General features: G+C 51.1%; 6 protein-coding genes across 6 annotated transcripts; 3 read left to right on the top strand and 3 right to left on the bottom strand.

Moving 5' to 3' along the window:
• Positions 1-2983: 2983 nt before the first annotated feature.
• N7474_010273 (uncharacterized protein) lies at positions 2984-3397 on the bottom strand (the record flags this gene model as incomplete). The annotated part of the gene is made up of 1 exon (XM_057201683.1): positions 2984-3397. One exon carries the CDS (start codon positions 3395-3397, stop codon positions 2984-2986), a length of 414 nt encoding a protein of 137 aa, XP_057049670.1.
• A 1585-nt stretch (positions 3398-4982) lies between these two features.
• N7474_010272 (uncharacterized protein) lies at positions 4983-6408 on the top strand (the record flags this gene model as incomplete). Its single annotated transcript, XM_057201682.1, has 2 exons — positions 4983-5092; positions 6222-6408. The coding sequence occupies 2 exons, from the start codon at positions 4983-4985 to the stop codon at positions 6406-6408; spliced, it is 297 nt and encodes a 98-aa protein (XP_057049669.1).
• A 2931-nt stretch (positions 6409-9339) lies between these two features.
• N7474_010271 (uncharacterized protein) lies at positions 9340-10697 on the bottom strand (the record flags this gene model as incomplete). Its single annotated transcript, XM_057201681.1, has 6 exons — positions 9340-9662; positions 9718-9785; positions 9858-10237; positions 10296-10372; positions 10436-10472; positions 10536-10697. 6 exons carry the CDS (start codon positions 10695-10697, stop codon positions 9340-9342), a joined length of 1047 nt encoding a protein of 348 aa, XP_057049668.1.
• A 954-nt stretch (positions 10698-11651) lies between these two features.
• Positions 11652-13204, top strand: N7474_010270 (O-methyltransferase family 2; the record flags this gene model as incomplete). Its single annotated transcript, XM_057201680.1, has 5 exons — positions 11652-11822; positions 11896-12025; positions 12208-12331; positions 12387-12841; positions 12894-13204. The coding sequence occupies 5 exons, from the start codon at positions 11652-11654 to the stop codon at positions 13202-13204; spliced, it is 1191 nt and encodes a 396-aa protein (XP_057049667.1).
• Positions 13205-13943: 739 nt separating this feature from the next.
• On the top strand, positions 13944-14911 carry N7474_010269 (uncharacterized protein; the record flags this gene model as incomplete). The annotated part of the gene is made up of 2 exons (XM_057201679.1): positions 13944-14085; positions 14763-14911. The coding sequence occupies 2 exons, from the start codon at positions 13944-13946 to the stop codon at positions 14909-14911; spliced, it is 291 nt and encodes a 96-aa protein (XP_057049666.1).
• A 1107-nt stretch (positions 14912-16018) lies between these two features.
• On the bottom strand, positions 16019-16543 carry N7474_010268 (2,4'-dihydroxyacetophenone dioxygenase family protein; the record flags this gene model as incomplete). Its single annotated transcript, XM_057201678.1, has 1 exon — positions 16019-16543. One exon carries the CDS (start codon positions 16541-16543, stop codon positions 16019-16021), a length of 525 nt encoding a protein of 174 aa, XP_057049665.1.
• Positions 16544-16952: the final 409 nt, after the last annotated feature.

The following is a 16952-nucleotide window of genomic DNA, read 5'->3' as shown; positions in this document are numbered from 1 at the left end:
TAAAACCCTAAGCCCTAAACCCTAAGCCCTAAGCCCTAAAACCCTAATATATCTACTATATCTACTATACTAAAATCAAAATACCTAAAAAATTCATAAAATCATATAAACTAAACTACCTACCTCCCTATGCTACTATATATCCGCCGTAACCATATGAACACACTCACTAACTCAGTATGCCTACCCCGCCCGCTATCCTCACTACGCTGCCCTAAAAATTGAACAACCTGCTTCTCATCCTGTGCATCCACCCCCTGATCGCCTAACCGCTGCGCCTATAATTGTTGGATATACCCCCGCTTCGGTCTACCAAACAACATCATACCAACTATGGCATATAATAATCCACGATGCGCATATGGCCCACGGTCTGGCTTCCACCCAAAACATAATGTCTGTGGCATCCCACATCGGAAACAACTGGTGAACGCCGTGTAACGAACCTGGTGCCGTACCTGGAGCATCTAACTCCGTGCATCCTGGCTGCTCTCCGCCTTGCAAAAATATAACTCGTGGTCGGACTCGCGACCCTCCTGCGCACAAATCCAACAACGGTCCTGCTACTCGCGCGCCTGCTGTATTAAAAACTCCTCATCGGTCACTTCCTGCTGCTGGTCCCGCCGACGCTACTCCGACATATGGGCTCGATCGATCTCCTGCTGCTGGAACTGTTGCCGGATACTGAATGGAATGGCTGGCCCTAGACGTGTGGTTTCCGTGGCGGGGGCCATCCTCGATGGGCTGGGGCTGGCTCGCGGTGCCTAGGACTGCAAGCTCTCGGAATCAACGCTGCTGGCCCGCCTGCTGCGACTGGGGCTCCCGCTGGCCTGCCGGGTATGCTAGATGCCCTCAACCGCCAAATGCCTGGCAATCATGCCCGGACTGGCCAAATCCCCACTATAGGTAACCCTAACCACGCTACCCCGATTGTGAACCCGAACCGCGTTGGGAACCGGATGATGGTGTACCCCGGCGACTAGCGGGACGCGGGCATCCTCACTATCTCTATCACTAACACCGTCGGTTTCTATCGCCTGCCAATCGGGCTCGCATGCATCGCACGCTGCCTCACGGGCAATGATTCCACGCTGCTGATCCCCACAATGCTTTCGCTAGTATCTATCGATCATACTATCCAAATACCTATCCAAAATCACCCGTCGATATCGACCGTCGGCCATATACGCATCTACGCGCTACTGCTCCGCCGACGGCGTCTCCTGCATCCATGGGGGTGGTGTATCCATCCCCTTAGGCTGGATGATAATCGCTTCACTGGCCTACCCATCCCGACCCGTACGCCCGCTCTCCTGTGCGTAATCAAGCAATGTCCGCGGCCGCCCTAAATGTATGATGCTGCGAATGTCTGGGATATCTACCCCCATCCCTAATGCACGGGTGGCCACAATCACGCCCTAGGGCTGGCGGCGGAATCGTTCTAACACCCTAGCCTTGTTAAGCTGCTGATGGTAATACGCCTCACACCCAAGCATGTCGGCCATTATCGTCATATGCTCCACGATGTGCGCGTATACAATCGTCCGCCCACCCCTAGATTGTCGGATGCGGTCCTAGATGAACGACGCCACGCGGTCTATCTGGATCCATCGATGGGGCCCCTCGAATCCATCCTCGACCATGGGCCGCTAGATCCGGTATGCCACGTTGGTCCGGCTGGTCCGGCCTCGGAAAACGCTGACCTACTCTCGCGACCACCGTATCCGCCGCCACAATCGGTCCTCCAAGCTAGGCGGCAATGTCGCCGTCAACAAAACGATCTGGGTCCGTGCGATCATTAAACGCCCGAGCTACTACATTATGGGCCGGAAATCGCGCTGCTCGTTTAACACGACGTGACATTCATCGATCATAATGCGGTCTAACCGTTTCATGACCTATCACGGATGTCAGTATGGATCCTACGGCCTTGGGATAACAACCCACGCCCTAGGCGCACCCTCTTAAAACTGGGGTTCTAACAATGCTCTTAAAACCCCGGTTCTAAATGGGTGTGCGCACGGGGTGGCTCGTCGTATGCGCCCTGCCTTATAACCTGGGTTTTAAGCTGCCCTCTTAAAACCTAGGTTATAATATAGGGCGCGCGGGGGGCGGATCTCTCCTTCATAGTGATGGGACATACCTACTGTCGATTCAAAAACGTGATGAAATCCTCACTCAACGCGGACTCGGGCGTTACTAATACGATGGCCGCTTCGTCAGGGGGCCGCTAGCTCTCCTATTCGACGCACGAAATGCCCGCCTAGACGTACCGTCGCTATAAATCGCCGCGTAATGCGATGAGCGGTACGACGACCACCGTCACGCCGCCACCGATGTACGCGGGTAATATGAATAACATGCTCTTCCCTCCGCCGGTGGGCATAACGGCAACCACGGGGCTGATACCGTGCTAGATCGCCTGGATCGCTAGCGCTTGCACCCCACGGAACTAGCACTAGTCGTCGTTGGTCATCCGCTACAACGCCTCCGTCATGTTCGTCTGCTAGAGCTACTAATGCCGCTGCCGCCGCCGCTCATCTGCCTCGCTCTCCTACGGCCCAGCCTTACGCTTCCTAAGCACCCGCCCTAATGCATCCTTAGCGCTCTCGAACCCCAAAAACCGATGCCAATCCGTGCTAGACAATCGAAACATCTCCCGTCGGTACGCCGTCGTCCTAGCCTGCTCTATGATCTCACGGCCGTAAATCATCCCCGCCATATGCGATGAATGCGCCGCCTATAAATCCGCAATATGGCCCATGAACTGGTCGTGTTCCATCCCCTATTCATAGTCTTCGTCCCTAGCTAGCCCTTCCGCACCCTAGTCATCCTGTACGTTATTAGGGAATGCAGTTGATAGCCGTAAATACCGACGGCTAATCCCAATGGCGATATTCCGGTACGCGGGCAAGTTCAATGTATACCCGTTTAAGCCGATGGCCGTCTCCCGTTTTAATGCCTGCCAGAATCGTTCTGACGTCTACTCGCGTCCATTGTGTGGGTCGGGGCCCCAGATGTATGATCCGCGGGATTGGATGGCCTGGATGGTCTCGCGACTGATGCCCTGCACATGCTGCTGCCACGCCTGCAATCGTTCGACGAATAGTAATACTAACCACAAATACCACACCACGAGCTCCCCAACAGCGCGCGGCAAATATCGATGGATGATCTTAGCGTCGTTGCTCGCGTAAAACCCCTTGTGGTACTTGGTGGCGAATACGATGAGCCCATCTTCTACGAATATATTGCGGTGCCCCCTATCGGTGTTGCGATAGCGGATACTTAACAACTCTAGTGCGCGTCCGGGCTGGCCGGCGGTAACATGGACTAGTACGCTAAGCTTCTCCCGGAACTGAACTACGCTCTGCATATATCGCTCGATGGCCCGCATGCGGAATCGACGCTCCCCAGCCTCGACGAACCGCTACTATAATCGTGGCTCGCTCTGGATCTGTCCTATCAGCCACTATGATCCCTAGACGGGCCACTATGTGCGACTGTCGTCCAAAAAACACTACCCGGGCTTGGGCTGCGTGGGGTCGTCTATGACCTAGTCCTATAGGATCGTAGGTGCGCTAGCGGCCTCGTACATTAATAGCTTCTAGTGCATTAACTAGCGTATAGAGCTAACTAGCCCATAGACAAAGCCCTAGAAATCGCCTATCGTAAAATGAACTTCCTTGTATAGTAACTCGTCCTCACCTAACTAGCTCACATGGCTAGCGGCCGTGCTACTATAATGGATGCGTAAACCGTATATACGCAAATCGAGCATCTACTGCATTGGACTATGCGTACCGCGGACTATGAATGTATCGGTCAATAATCGTAACCACTCCCGGAACGGCTGCACCTTTCGTCGCTACTACTAGCTGAATTGCATAGGTTCGGGTGGGCGATGGATGGGTTCAAACCCTAGACTACTCGCTGCGCTGCTAGCTAGACTACTAGCTGGCGTTGGCGTCCTACGTGGGCTATCACTCTTATACCCCTCGTCTTGGCCGGCGTACGTATATTTAGCATCCTCTATGGGGCTCTCGATCGACCACGCCCTAACTTTATGGCGGTCACGCATATACTCCAAAATCTGCTCTGTATACGGGTCTAATCGCAACGCTTTATGCAAAATCATAAACCGACTGATCTTAATCATCTTAGACAAAATCGGGGGATAACTCTTAGCGTCCCGCTATCGATCGCGGCCCTGACTAAGCACGGCTAATGCGCATACTAACGCGCACTCGTACTCCTCTACGCTAATGCGCTAGTTTAATAGTTTAATGCAAAAATCTATGCATGCCGCCTAGATCGTAGTCATCTGATACTTGTCGTCTATGGGATCACCCTGGGTCTCCGTGTCTATAGGATCCGGACTGCCACGCGTGTCCTGAGCATATCGCCATAATGCCTGCTATGCCCGTCGCTGCCGGGGCGTGAATCGATACTAGGGGCTCTGCTAGTCGTGGTCGACCTAGGTCTGGGCGAAAAACATTAATACCTGCTACTATGGTTCGACGTGGCGCTAGATCTTCTCCTCATCTATATACGCCTACAACGGCTAGTATAGGCTCCGGTCTTTCTCCGTACGCGCCGCCTCGATACGGATCAAATGGCTGGTCTGCTTAGTGATGCGCTGGCTGATCCGCGCTATACCGTCTATGGCTTCCTAGATGGCGCGCATAGCCCCTTCCGGCCCCTAGGCGTCATAGTTGGGCGGTTCGACGGATTGTAGTATGTCGCGGGGTGAAATGCCTACTAGACGAGTGAGTCAACATCTATCAACTACCGAAGCTAGATGCGCCCCCCTACCTTAGAACCTGGGTTTTAAGCTCTCCCCTTAAAACCTGGGTTCTAAAGTGGGTGCGCTGGGGCCGGGTCTCTCTATGACGAGTAAACTATCGATGTATAGATTAGTACGCACCTTGTAAATACGTGGCCCACTGCGTCCGTCGTAGCCACGGGTTCGCCTCGTCGAGATGGCCCGCCTGGATCGTATGGTCGTCGCTCGCCTGCGACTCCACGTATGTCTGTTCGAGCTGCTGTATAAGCTCGTCGACCAATTTGGCGCGTGGCGGCGGCGGCGCTAGTTTATGCTCTGGCCCGGGCTGGCGGACATACATATAGTGCGAGCCAAACCCGCGGGCAAATAGTCGCTGGCATACGACGCGCTCGCTAGCTGTAGCGATAGCTTCCTGGCCCGCTTGGAGTTCGGATGGGCTTGGTTGCCCAATATGGCTGTATGCGGACTAATCATGCTCACTACGCCAGTGCTTCTTTAAGCTCTTCATATTGCGACATACATAGCCACATTGCCCTCGTGTGCACGAAATACCGTCGTCATAGGTACGTAAGCCCTCGATGGGCTGATTGATCTAGGTGGGATAGCAAAGCGCATCAGGATCCTCTTCGATGTCGTCCCAACCCTTAATCGCTTGGGCGACGTCGCGAGCGGCTATAATAGCGATTCGATGCTGACTATGGGTCAAATGGTAAAGTACCTGTTTTGGACGTACGGCATGCTCGCATTGACGGCATATAATAATAGGAAACTGCGTTGCACGGATAAATAGCTGGTCGGCGGTGCGAATAGTCGTCATTGTAAAAGTGGAATATATATCTCTTAGATCGTACGATGTACACTAGTAGTAGTTGACAACGTAAACTACTGCGATCGCAATGAAATTGAGATCGTAATCTAATATGAGCCCCTGGATCCCCCCCTGAAAATTGTAGCTGCTTCTGACTAATTCTAAAGGCGATGAATCGCTGCTGTTGTATAGTGATGCTAGTCGGGGCGCTACGTTGAGCGTACCCTATCAAAATAACTTGATCACTTCACATCCCTGTAACCACCTATTTAGATCCGGGTTTTAGTCCAAAATTGAAATCGTGTAGAATTAATTGTCCCTCTATAACATACTAAATTTTGGGTTTCATCTACCTCGTAATCGTGATTGCGCTTTACTTTTGAAAAACCCCTAAAGACGATTCCGCCGTACTCATGGCCCCACTTTTCCCTCCTATAGTGAAGACCAAAGCCCTGATTCCGCCGTAGTACGTTTCAATCACCCCCATGGGGTAGATGTATGATCCGCGGGATTGGATGGCCTGGATGGTCTCGCGACTGATGCCCTGCACATGCTGCTGCCACGCCTGCAATCGTTCGACGAATGGTAATACTAACCACAAATACCACACCACGAGCTCCCCAACAGCGCGCAGCAAATATCGATGGATGATCTTAGCGTCGTTGCTCGCGTAAAACCCCTTGTGGTACTTGGTGGCGAATACGATGAGCCCATCTTCCACGAATATATTGCGGTGCCCCCTATCGGTGTTGCGATGGCGGATACTCAACAACTCTGGTGCGCGTCCGGGCTGGCCGGCGGTAACATGGACTAGTACGCTGAGCTTCTCCTGGAACTGAACTACGCTCTGCATGTATCGCTCGATGGCCCGCATGCGGAATCGACGCTTACCGGCCTCGACGAACCGCTGCTGTAATCGTGGCTCGCTCTGGATCCGTCCTATTAGCCACTGTGATCCCTGGATGGGCCACTGTGTGCGACTGTCGTCTAAAAAACACCACCCGGGCTTGGGCTGCGTGGGGTCGTCTATGACCTAGTCCCATAGGATCGTAGGTGCGCTAGCGGCCTCGCATATCAATAGCTCCTAGTGTATTAACTGGCGTATGGAGCTAACGAGCCTATGGACAAAGCCCTAGAAATCGCCTATCGTAAAATGGACTTCCTTGTATAGTAACTCGTCCTTACCTAACTAGCTCACGTGGCTAGCGGCCGTGCTACTGTAATGGATGCGTAAACCGTATGTGTGCAAATCGAGCATCCACTGCATTGGACTATGCGTACCGCGGACTATGAATGTGTCGGTTAGTAATCGTAACCACTCCCGGAACGGCCGCACCTTTCGTCGCTGCTGCTGGCTGAATTGCATAGGTTCGGGTGGGCGATGGATGGGTTCAAACCCTAGACTACTCGCTGCGCTGCTAGCTAGACTACTAGCTGGCGTTGGCGTCCTACGTGGGCTATCACTCTTATACCCCTCGTCTTGGCCGGCGTACGTATATTCAGCATCCTCTATGGGGCTCTCGATCGACCACGCCCTAACTTTATGGCGGTCACGCATATACTCCAAAATCTGCTCTGCATGCGGGTCTAATCGCAACGCTTTGTGCAAAATCATAAACCGACTGATCTTGATTATCTTAGACAAAATCGGGGGATAACTCTTAGCGTCCCGCTATCGATCGCGGCCCCGACTAAGTATAGCTAATGCGTATACCAACGCGTACTTGTACTCCTCTACGCTAATGCGCTGGTTCAATAGTTTAATGCAAAAATCTATGTATGCCGCCTGGATCGTAGTCATCTAATACTTGCCGTCTATGGGATCACCCTAGGTCTCTATGTCTATGGGATCCGGACTGCCACGCGTGTCCTAAGCATATCGCTACAATGCCTGCTATGCCCGTCGCTGCCGGGGCGTGAATCGATACCGGGGGCTCTGCTAGTCGTGGTCGACCTGGGTCCGGGCGAAAAACATTAACACCTGCTGCTATGGTTCGACGTGGCGCTAGATCTTCTCCTTATCTATATACGCCTGCAACGGCTGGTACGGGCTCCGGTCTTTCTCCGTACGCGCCGCCTCGATACGGATCAAATGGCCGGTCTGCTTAGTGATGCGCTAGCTAATCCGCGCCATACCGTCCATAGCTTCCTAGATAGCGCGCATAGCCCCTGCTGGGCCCTAGGCGTTATCGTCGGGCGGTTCGACGGATTTTAGTATGTCGCGGGGTGAAATGCCTACTAGACGAGTGAGTCAACATCCATCAACTACCGAAGCTGGATGCGCCCCCCTACCTTAGAACCTGGGTTTTAAGCTCTCCCCTTAAAACCTAGGTTCTAAAGTAGGTGCGCTAGGGCCGGGTCTCTCTATGACGAGTAAACTATCGATACATAGATCGATGCATAGATTAGTACGCACCTTGCAAATACGTGGCCCACTGCGTCCGTCGTAGCCATGCGTTCGCCTTATCGAGATGGCCCGCCTGGATCGTATGGTCGTCGCTTGCCTGCGAATCGACGTATGTCTGTTTAAGCTGCTAGATTAGCTCATCGACCAATTCGGCTCGTAGCGGTGACGGCGCTGGTTCATAATCTGGGCCGGGCTCGCGGACGTGAATATAATGCGATCCAAAGCCCTAGGTGAATAATCGCTGGCATATAACACGCTCTGTAGCCATATTTATGGCTTCCTGGCTAGCTATGAACTCGAATGGGCGCGGTTGACTAATACGATCGTGTGTAGACTAATGATGCTTACTGCGCTAGTGCTTCTTTAAGCTTAGCATACTGCGACATATATAGCCATAGGTGCCTCTCTTGCATAAAAGACCATCGCGATAAATGTGTAATCCCTTAATTAGCTTACTGATCTATGTGGGATACCAAAGCTCGTGGGGATTCTTATGGATGTCATCCCATTCTTCGACGGCCTTCGCGACCTAGCGGGCAATAGCGACGGGAATTCGATGCTATGTACTAGTTAAATGAGTGATCACCTGCTTTGGACGCACAGCATATTCGCATCGACGGCATATGATGACTGGAAACCCTGTGGTTCGGATGAAAAACCGGTCGGCGGGGGGGATAGTGGCCATGGAGCCTATGTAAATATATAAGTTGGACTATTGTATATCTGGCTGGCTGTGGTTGAATTGAGCTGAGATCTAAAACTGCTATGACTGCGATTAAATGAAACTTATCAGTATATCTAAACCCCTGAAAAGCCCCCTGAAAATCTTACCTACTCCTAGCGAATTCTGAACGTGAGAAGTTGATGTGATTGTATACTAATGCTGGGCGGGCGCGACCCTAGCGTACCCTATCAAAATAACTTGACTCGTTTAGATCCCTGTAACTACTTCTAAAACAAACTGAAATGTTCTGAAAAAAGAACTGTATATAGATAAGTTCCTCTTCTACAATATTCTGTAATATTATGTCTATTAGACGAGTATCACTGATTCTACCCTGGGTTAGTAGATGATTCAACTGGGGTCGGACCCACTTTTTTCACCTATAATTAAGAAATAAACCCTGATTCTACTGGGGCCCGTATTAATCACCCCCATGGGGTAGGCTAGCCGGCTATATCGTATATTACTATGCTAAGCTTCTCCTAGGACTAAGCCACGCTCTATATATATATTATGTTATTGTTGTTGAGATATTGAGATGTGAAATATCGCATTTACTATGGTGTTTTGGCCTGACCCACTCGCTTACCGAATACGTTATACGTTAAGGTGAATCATGCTTCGTGGACTCGCGACACTCCATCCAGCGAAATCTCTTCTGTGTGCCGATCGGAATCGACCTCGTGAGACAACCTCTGATTTAAGGGCCATTTGGAGCCTTCCGTACTATCCCCGAGTCGTGAAAAGCCGCTGCTCCCTTTCGGGGTGCGTGGTGTCGCGTTGTATTGATGCCGTGGCAGCTGTTTCGACGACGAGTTGGTGAGTAGTCTCCGGGGCACCATCTTGGAAAACAGGGGCCAGATGGCAGGGAGACAGGCAGCAATAATGATGACCCCGCCTTCCAGAATGGTCCAGATGCCAAGCTTGACAGATGTCCCTGTAGCGTGTTAGAGTTGCCTACCCGTCTGCGTTCTAATGGATGTTAAACATACAGGTCGGGTCTGTCATCGCGCTTTCCTGGAAGAAGATGGTCATACGAAGAACACTCGCCACGGTGCCCCTAGCGACTATATTAGATTCCCCATGGCATCATCATCATTATCGTCATCGTGCCACAGAGTGAATCACTTACAGACTGCCCAGCAGGAAGACACCAGTGAGCGCCATCTTCTGTCCTATTCGGGTGTGCAGCTTCCACACGTAAGGCAGCGGCATGATCAAAATCAAAATATCGGTTAAGATGTTAGGTGGAGAGACGTAGCGATAGAAGGCCTCTTGATCGAAGCAAGATCCTCCAGGTATTGCCATGTCCCACGTGTATGCGATGGGCTTGCACTGGAATATCGCCGCGAACAAGACCCCAATTCCGTGGCAAAGCACGATCGCCCCAACAATCGAGGCTAGGATGCGGAACCTGGGAACGTCGAAGATACGGATGTAGAAGAGTAGAATGGAAATCTTGGCCGGAGTCACGGTGAAAGGAAAATCGAGGATTTCATTGGCATAGAGGCCCTGGAGACGACGGGTCAGAACTTTCCAATCCGCCCCAAGCACAGACAATGCGACAGACCTTCCCGAGGATGACCATTCTCTCGGGATTTCTCTCGACGTATTTGAGATGATACCCGATTGCGCCACGTTTGACCACTATTCACTCTGTCAGTACTTGTGAATCCGTGAGTCAGAAGAGAGAGTGCGGTTTCGGCATACGGTACGTATAGAGCGCGGATTGTCCTAAGCTGGCCAACTGTTTTGACGTGAGTTTCTCTTCTGCTCCTCTCCGTCTGCGCCCATTCATAGTCATCCTTACCAGTGCCGGGATGATCAAGTAGTCATCGGCGCCGTATCTCAGGCGCTGCATGTGCCGCGTGTAGAAGCGGAGGGCGACAATCAGAATCTGGACGACGGCGATTGCAATTGACACGCCAACCAATTGCTGGCCGCAGAATGCTACCGAATTGCTTCCATTCATTATCGCGCTCGCCGGACTTCAAGTTGACGTTGCGAATGCAAAATGGGCGCTGAGCGTTCCCAAGTGATTGACCATCGGTGTGGAGCAGATCCGCCTGGGGTGAAAAGTGGCCCCCTTTATCGCTGGATGAACCGATCGCCCCACCGGATCCCAGGAAGGGAACAACGTAATGGGGCGCCACGATGAGACCACACTGTTGACGGAGTCGATACACACCAGATGAAATCGACGACGATCATCAACCACATCGCTGATGGGTCAACCGAACCGGCTGAGCAGGTGGACGCAGTTCTCGGTCCAGATCTACGTCCTTCCATCCTATGAAATCCCAGGGAAACGATCTAGTCGCACGGAAGATTGGATCTCGATCGACTACCTGACTTGCCAATCCCAGAATCTCGGCGACAATACACTTTGACATCCGTATGCTACGCGCTGTAAGTTGTAGGCAATGACTCCTTCGTCGCCGTTGCAGCCCTGCGACCCGATCGGTGGATCTACATCGCACACCCGCCCCACAAATCGACGGCACATTTGACAGGGCGCACCGGCTCCTAGTTGAAGAATGGCCGCATATGCTGCCCGTCGCCCCATAATTCCTAGGGCGGGTTTGGGAATGAGAACCAAAAACTCTGCTTGTGAATGTGCGCTAACCACATACGAAATCGAATCCTGAACGACTTGCCTTCGGGCCAAAAGACCTCGCTAGCAGGCCCGGCGCCTCGGATGGGTATCGTAAGTGGGCCAATCAAACCAAACTGGCCCCTCTTTCCACGGTCTCCAGTGGGGCCAACATAATGTGCTCGGGGTTTCCGCTGCAGCCACCCCGCGTCTCTTTGCCTAGAAGACCGAAAGGTCTTCCATATTATTGAAGTGAAGGCCGTGACGCCCGGGCACTGGGTATTCTTTGTTCGCATCCTAGACGGTCGAATCCGCGACCCAAGCACCGTCACGATGACTCGAGACAAGGACGCCTCTCTTCCAGCGCAAATCTCCGCTTTGGCTGGCGGCCTACCGGGGCATGCTCTCGATGAGAAAACGCGTCTCGAGGCATTGGCTGCTACTCAGGGGTTGTTGGCAGCCTTGCAGTCGCCAATTGAACGGGTCCTTCAGGATGTGGTCATGGTACGTCTCTCGACATCCGGTGACAGTGCAATGGGTCCCGGAATTACCTCCAAACAGAAGGCTAAGTTGGTAGAACCCTCCCATTCTCATGGCCATTCGCATGGGTGTCCAGCTAGGTATATTCGCTCAGGTTAGCCGGAGCCCAGAAGGGGTGACTTCGCAAACGATTGCCGAGATATCAGGATCCAGCCCCATTCTTGTTGGTGAGTTCCCTCTGATAGGGTTAAGATCCCTGCTATAGTGTCCACACTGGCGGAAGAATGGATAGACGGAGAGTGTGTCCTACTGGAGGACAAGCATCAATCAATCACTGTCTCAGACTCCCGACGTATCTCAAGCAGCGCAAAATGAACCCACTCCGTGCTAACACAAAGCCTCCTTGAAGACCAGATCATCCGGCTCCTTTCCGCTGTAGGATATATCAAACAACAGGATGCACAGACATTTATTCCTTCCGCTCTGACCACGGTCATGGCAGATTCCACCATCGAAGCAACGACACGAGCTTGGTAGGTTGATCAAGGCCGCTCAGTCTATGGTTAATCCATACTGAAGAAGCAACAGCTTCGACATCGGAAATCTTTGTACCGCCAAGGCGCCAGAATTCTTCCGCCAGAATAACAATCAGTTCCCATCTTCTGCTAAAGACACCCCGTTCCAACTGGGCTTCACTACTGAACTCAGCTACTTCGAGTGGCTCGGGCACAATCCCGATCTGGCCAGGGACTTCCAGCAGTGGATGACATTAAAGCAGAAAGCCACTCCCAACTGGGTCGACTGGTTCGACATCCAGCAGCACGTCATCGAGGGCTTCAATGCTGCATCTTCCGACAACGTCCTCCTCGTCGACGTCGGCGGCGGCGAGGGCCATTATGCGCGACATTTCAAGGAGAAATTCCCCACTGCCCCTGGGCGGTTGATTCTCCAGGATCTGCCGCAGGTCATCTCGACCATTGAGGTTCCCCCCGTCGGCGTTGAGCTGAGAACCCACAATTTCTTCACCGCCCAGCCAGTCAAGGGTCAGGATCCTCCATTTCGAATGAGCGTACATAGACTGATCATTGCTCACAGGTGCCCGGACATATTTTATGCACTGGATTCTCCACGACTGGTCGGATGAGCAGTGCCGGTCCATTCTGTCCCATCTTGTGGATGCCATGGAACCTGGATACTCCAGATTGATCATTCATGAACAGGTTCTCCCCGACACCGATTGTGACCTGCCCTCGGCTTGCATGAGCATCATGATGATGGTACAAGTTGCCGCCTTTGAGCGCTCCCAGAAGCAGTGGCGAGACCTCCTTGGATCAGTTGGGTTGACGAACATTGTCTTTCACCAACCCCCCGTCAGTGGTGAAGGAATTATCGAAGCCATTAAATAAGATCGTCAGGCGTCTGTTGGGTTTGTGACATATTTTTGTCGCGCGAAGAATCTAGAATGAATGACCCTAAAAAAAAAAACTCCCACAACGTACAGCCGCGCATGCAGTAGTCTGGTAATCTCATGGTGAAGTGATGAACCGGTGCACTGGCGGAGGGAGATGATGTCTTCGACACATGAGCATAATAGAAGATAGATAGCTAGCAGGTCATTTTACCCCGTGGATAGTCATACAGTATACACGTAACAAGTAGGTACCTGCCGATGAATCACATCGCGAGTTCTCTTTCTAGTTGCCTTTATCCCCTCTTTCCTTCCCCCTCCCTTTCTGTAAAATTTTAAGAAAATCACATCCCACTGGATTCCACTCTTACTCCACTTAAGGCCAAGTATATTTTGATACCTACCTCTAGTACATCGATTGTCTTCTGTTTAATAGTCCGTCGTTATGTCTACTGAGTCAACCTCTTAAAGTACCGTCTAGGGTTTCCTACATGATAGTGATAACCAAACTGCCGATTGTTTTTATCGAACTTAATGGCATGAGCTATGTCGGATTGCTTTAGGTCTTGCTAGCCATTTAGAGTGCATAGCCTTAGACCAAGTTACGAGCGGGCTTAACAATATTCTCCGGTTGCTAGAATTTTCCGACTAGACTCGCTAGGCGGCCTGGGTTCATATTAGAAGGAGTACCTCCCCTTTTGTTAGTAGCATAAAGCTTAAAACCCGAAGTTGCTATAATGCAATTCATTAAGGAGCATTACGACCTACTAGTGCCTCGAGTTTTTACGTATGAAGTTAACAAGAGCAATCCGGTGCGGGCCGCGTTCATACTAATAGAGCTACTCCCTAGCATTATCGCTATAGACGCCCTTAGTCGCCGTAAGGCCTATTAGGGTGTAATACCTAGAGAGTACCGACAAAACTTCTACCGCACCGTCGCATAGTCTTATGTTCGTCCCCTATCCTAGCCTATAGGCTCGCTCTAGTACTTAGATACTCACCTTACCCCTTACTATATAGGTTTAGTTGACTTTATTACGACCCCCTAAAAATTAGAACGATTATCTAGAACCGTTAGGGTAGATACGAGTATAGTCCCTTACTAGGAATTAGGGGTCCGTTTAATATAGCAAATGTATTCTTTGAGGCGTAGGCCGATAGCGTAAAGTTTAAGCGGGATAAAGAAATAGTAACATATATGATATAGAGAGGTCCGATTCCGGCGGAACGGATAATCGGTATTATTAAGAGCGTCCTATCGTAGATCAAAGCGATAGCTAGCCGGCTATCCTTATGCAACGAAGGGCCATTCCCTCTAGACTATAATAACTTTCTTCATAGTAATATCATAGTGGATGAGAATAGCTTCGATGTAACTAGAATCATCGACTAGGAAGGAGTATAGACGGTTCCCTAGGAGCTTATCGCATTCTCCGACTTCCTTATAGCCATGCCCGTCTCCTTTGACCTACCTCAGTATCACGGCTAAGATAGGCAGCCGTTAGATAGGGAAGTACGAGAAACCTAGAGGGAGTAAGGAGAGTATATCGAAATAGTAAAATCGGCCGAGCGTCAAGAGAGCCTACTCTCGGCTTGTCTTAGTAGCAAGAGGAGCCAGGCTATAGGTTATTCGTATAGGGCGTATACTAGTGTAGGAAAATCGGGCGCCTATGATCGAGTTATAGAGGAGATTGAGAGGGGTTAGAGGGGGAGGAATAAAACTCAATAGCAGAACTAAGTCTTCCAAGGTTCTTATGTCTGCTAATACGGCGGTCTAGTAAAAGATCCAAAGAGTGGCCTTCAAGCTTTGGGCTGCTACAGAATATAATCACTCTCCATGTCGACAATGATTCTGACAAACATAAATAGGGATAGCGGACTTTCGCCCGATCTAAAAAAAGCCGGATATGTGGCAGCGAAAGCCGAAGTTAGTGGCCGCACGCGTGAGGCTAGTCTTCTATCTTCACTTAGTAATTCGCCAGCGAGGCCAGGGAGAGATCGTACCACCCCTTGTCGAAAATTCTTGATCGCTGGCCCCAACGGGAAGCATAGGTGTATCGTCACTCCTCCCTCGCATATGAGTTTGTTTGATGCCAGAGAAGCTTCCACCATGGGGCTTTTTCAGTCCAAGGTCTCTCAATCGATTATTGCTTCGCTCATTCGTGGAGGCTCTTCTGCCCTAGCCCGGCGGTCCGTACGTGACACCGGCCTTTGGGTTAAACGACGCGGAGACGTGAATAGCTTCGAAAACAATAGCATTACAGTCTAGATATTACATTACTTCTCGAAACTAGTGTCACCACGTTTAAATTGTTTCTCTATACTTACCAATCCGAGTCGAGAATAGCTCCGGAATAGAAATATTCCTGTATCGTTATTTTATAGTATAGGGCGCGGCTGGCGGCCGGTCCAATGGGGGCGCCCCGCTAACCGGCACAACTAATACCAAGTGATACTTAGTATTTGAAAGGAAGTTAGAAAACGTCATCTAAGGCTTATAGATAGTTAAAATCTACTTAGTCTACTTAAATGGGCACAGGTTACGAGTGACTCGCGTGGGTGTCGCGTGGGTGTCGCAATGTTAAAATCGCCTTGTTTGTTCCACAGAAACTATGGCACTTGAGGGCTGCGAGGAAGGAGGTAGATGCCTCTTTGCGGGTTCACTGGCTGGACGGTGTGCAGCAAGAGGGCATCATCAATCTTCTCCTGTCAAGATTACGGGCCATGTATATTGATCCTCCTATAGTTTGATATTTGTTCTTCCCTTTGGGCTGAAATGTACATTGATCCTCTCCTTAGGCTTGGTTATCTTTTACCTCACGAACTGGTCCGCAAAGTTAGCACCCAGTCCCACCTCCTCGTAATGCTTCCTCGCCGCCTGTAGCTTGCTGAAGACATCCTCGATGCCTAGAGAAAGACCATCAACATCCACATAGATATATGCGCCTGTCACATGGAACAAAGTCACCATCTCCATCACTCCGTCCGGGACTTCAAGAGTGTGAATGTCGCCCGGAGGTTCGAAGGCGTATCCACCTTCCTCAGCCCACCAATCGTGCTCAAGGTAGTGCCAACGACCTCTCAGAACTGTTGCATGTACCGGACCAGTGTGTCTATGGCGTGACAGAATGCCACTCTTTCTCACGCGAAGGATGTTGACAAAGTAGCCGTGAGACACATTGAAGCAAAGCGGCCGAAACCAGACATCTTTGGCTTGGGGGACCCAGAGACGCTCGTCGCAATCTAGATCTAGGACTCCGGGAACCACGAGGTCTTCGGGCACATTGGGGAGTTTGGGGCCTCGGTATGGAGCAGTGGAATGATCGCCTTTGTCCATCGTGCGTGCAGCGTCTAAACATGTTCAGTGTTGGAACGGCAATTTCTGGGCTCAATTCATGGTTAGCTTACCTGCTCTGAGAATTTCTTCGGAATTAGAAGGATAGAGGCGTCTGCAGTAAGTAGCTAACCTCATGTAACAAATAAGTCGGAGGCAGACTTTAATATGTGGGGCTCGCGCATCGGCTTCCCCGGCGTCACAGGCGGGGAACCCGATGGACCTATCTTGGATGGGTCCACCGCGGCCTTTTCAGGGTTCAGAATATCTCCAACTTGACTTGACACGAACCGACTCGGTCGTGCGGGGAACGGCAACCCCGATAAAGTGATCAACCCACTCGGCTTCAAAGGCGACGGGTGCTATATCGTCTGTGCGTTCTTGGAGTCCATACCAGGCGTTCATAATATAA

Source organism: Penicillium riverlandense, assembly GCF_028828495.1.
Source record: "Penicillium riverlandense strain IBT 135883 chromosome Unknown utg000008l_segment0_segment0, whole genome shotgun sequence".
Taxonomy (NCBI): Eukaryota; Fungi; Ascomycota; class Eurotiomycetes; order Eurotiales; family Aspergillaceae; genus Penicillium; species Penicillium riverlandense.
Note: the sequence above shows the minus strand (reverse complement) of the source record. Positions and strands in the feature narration are given on the sequence as shown.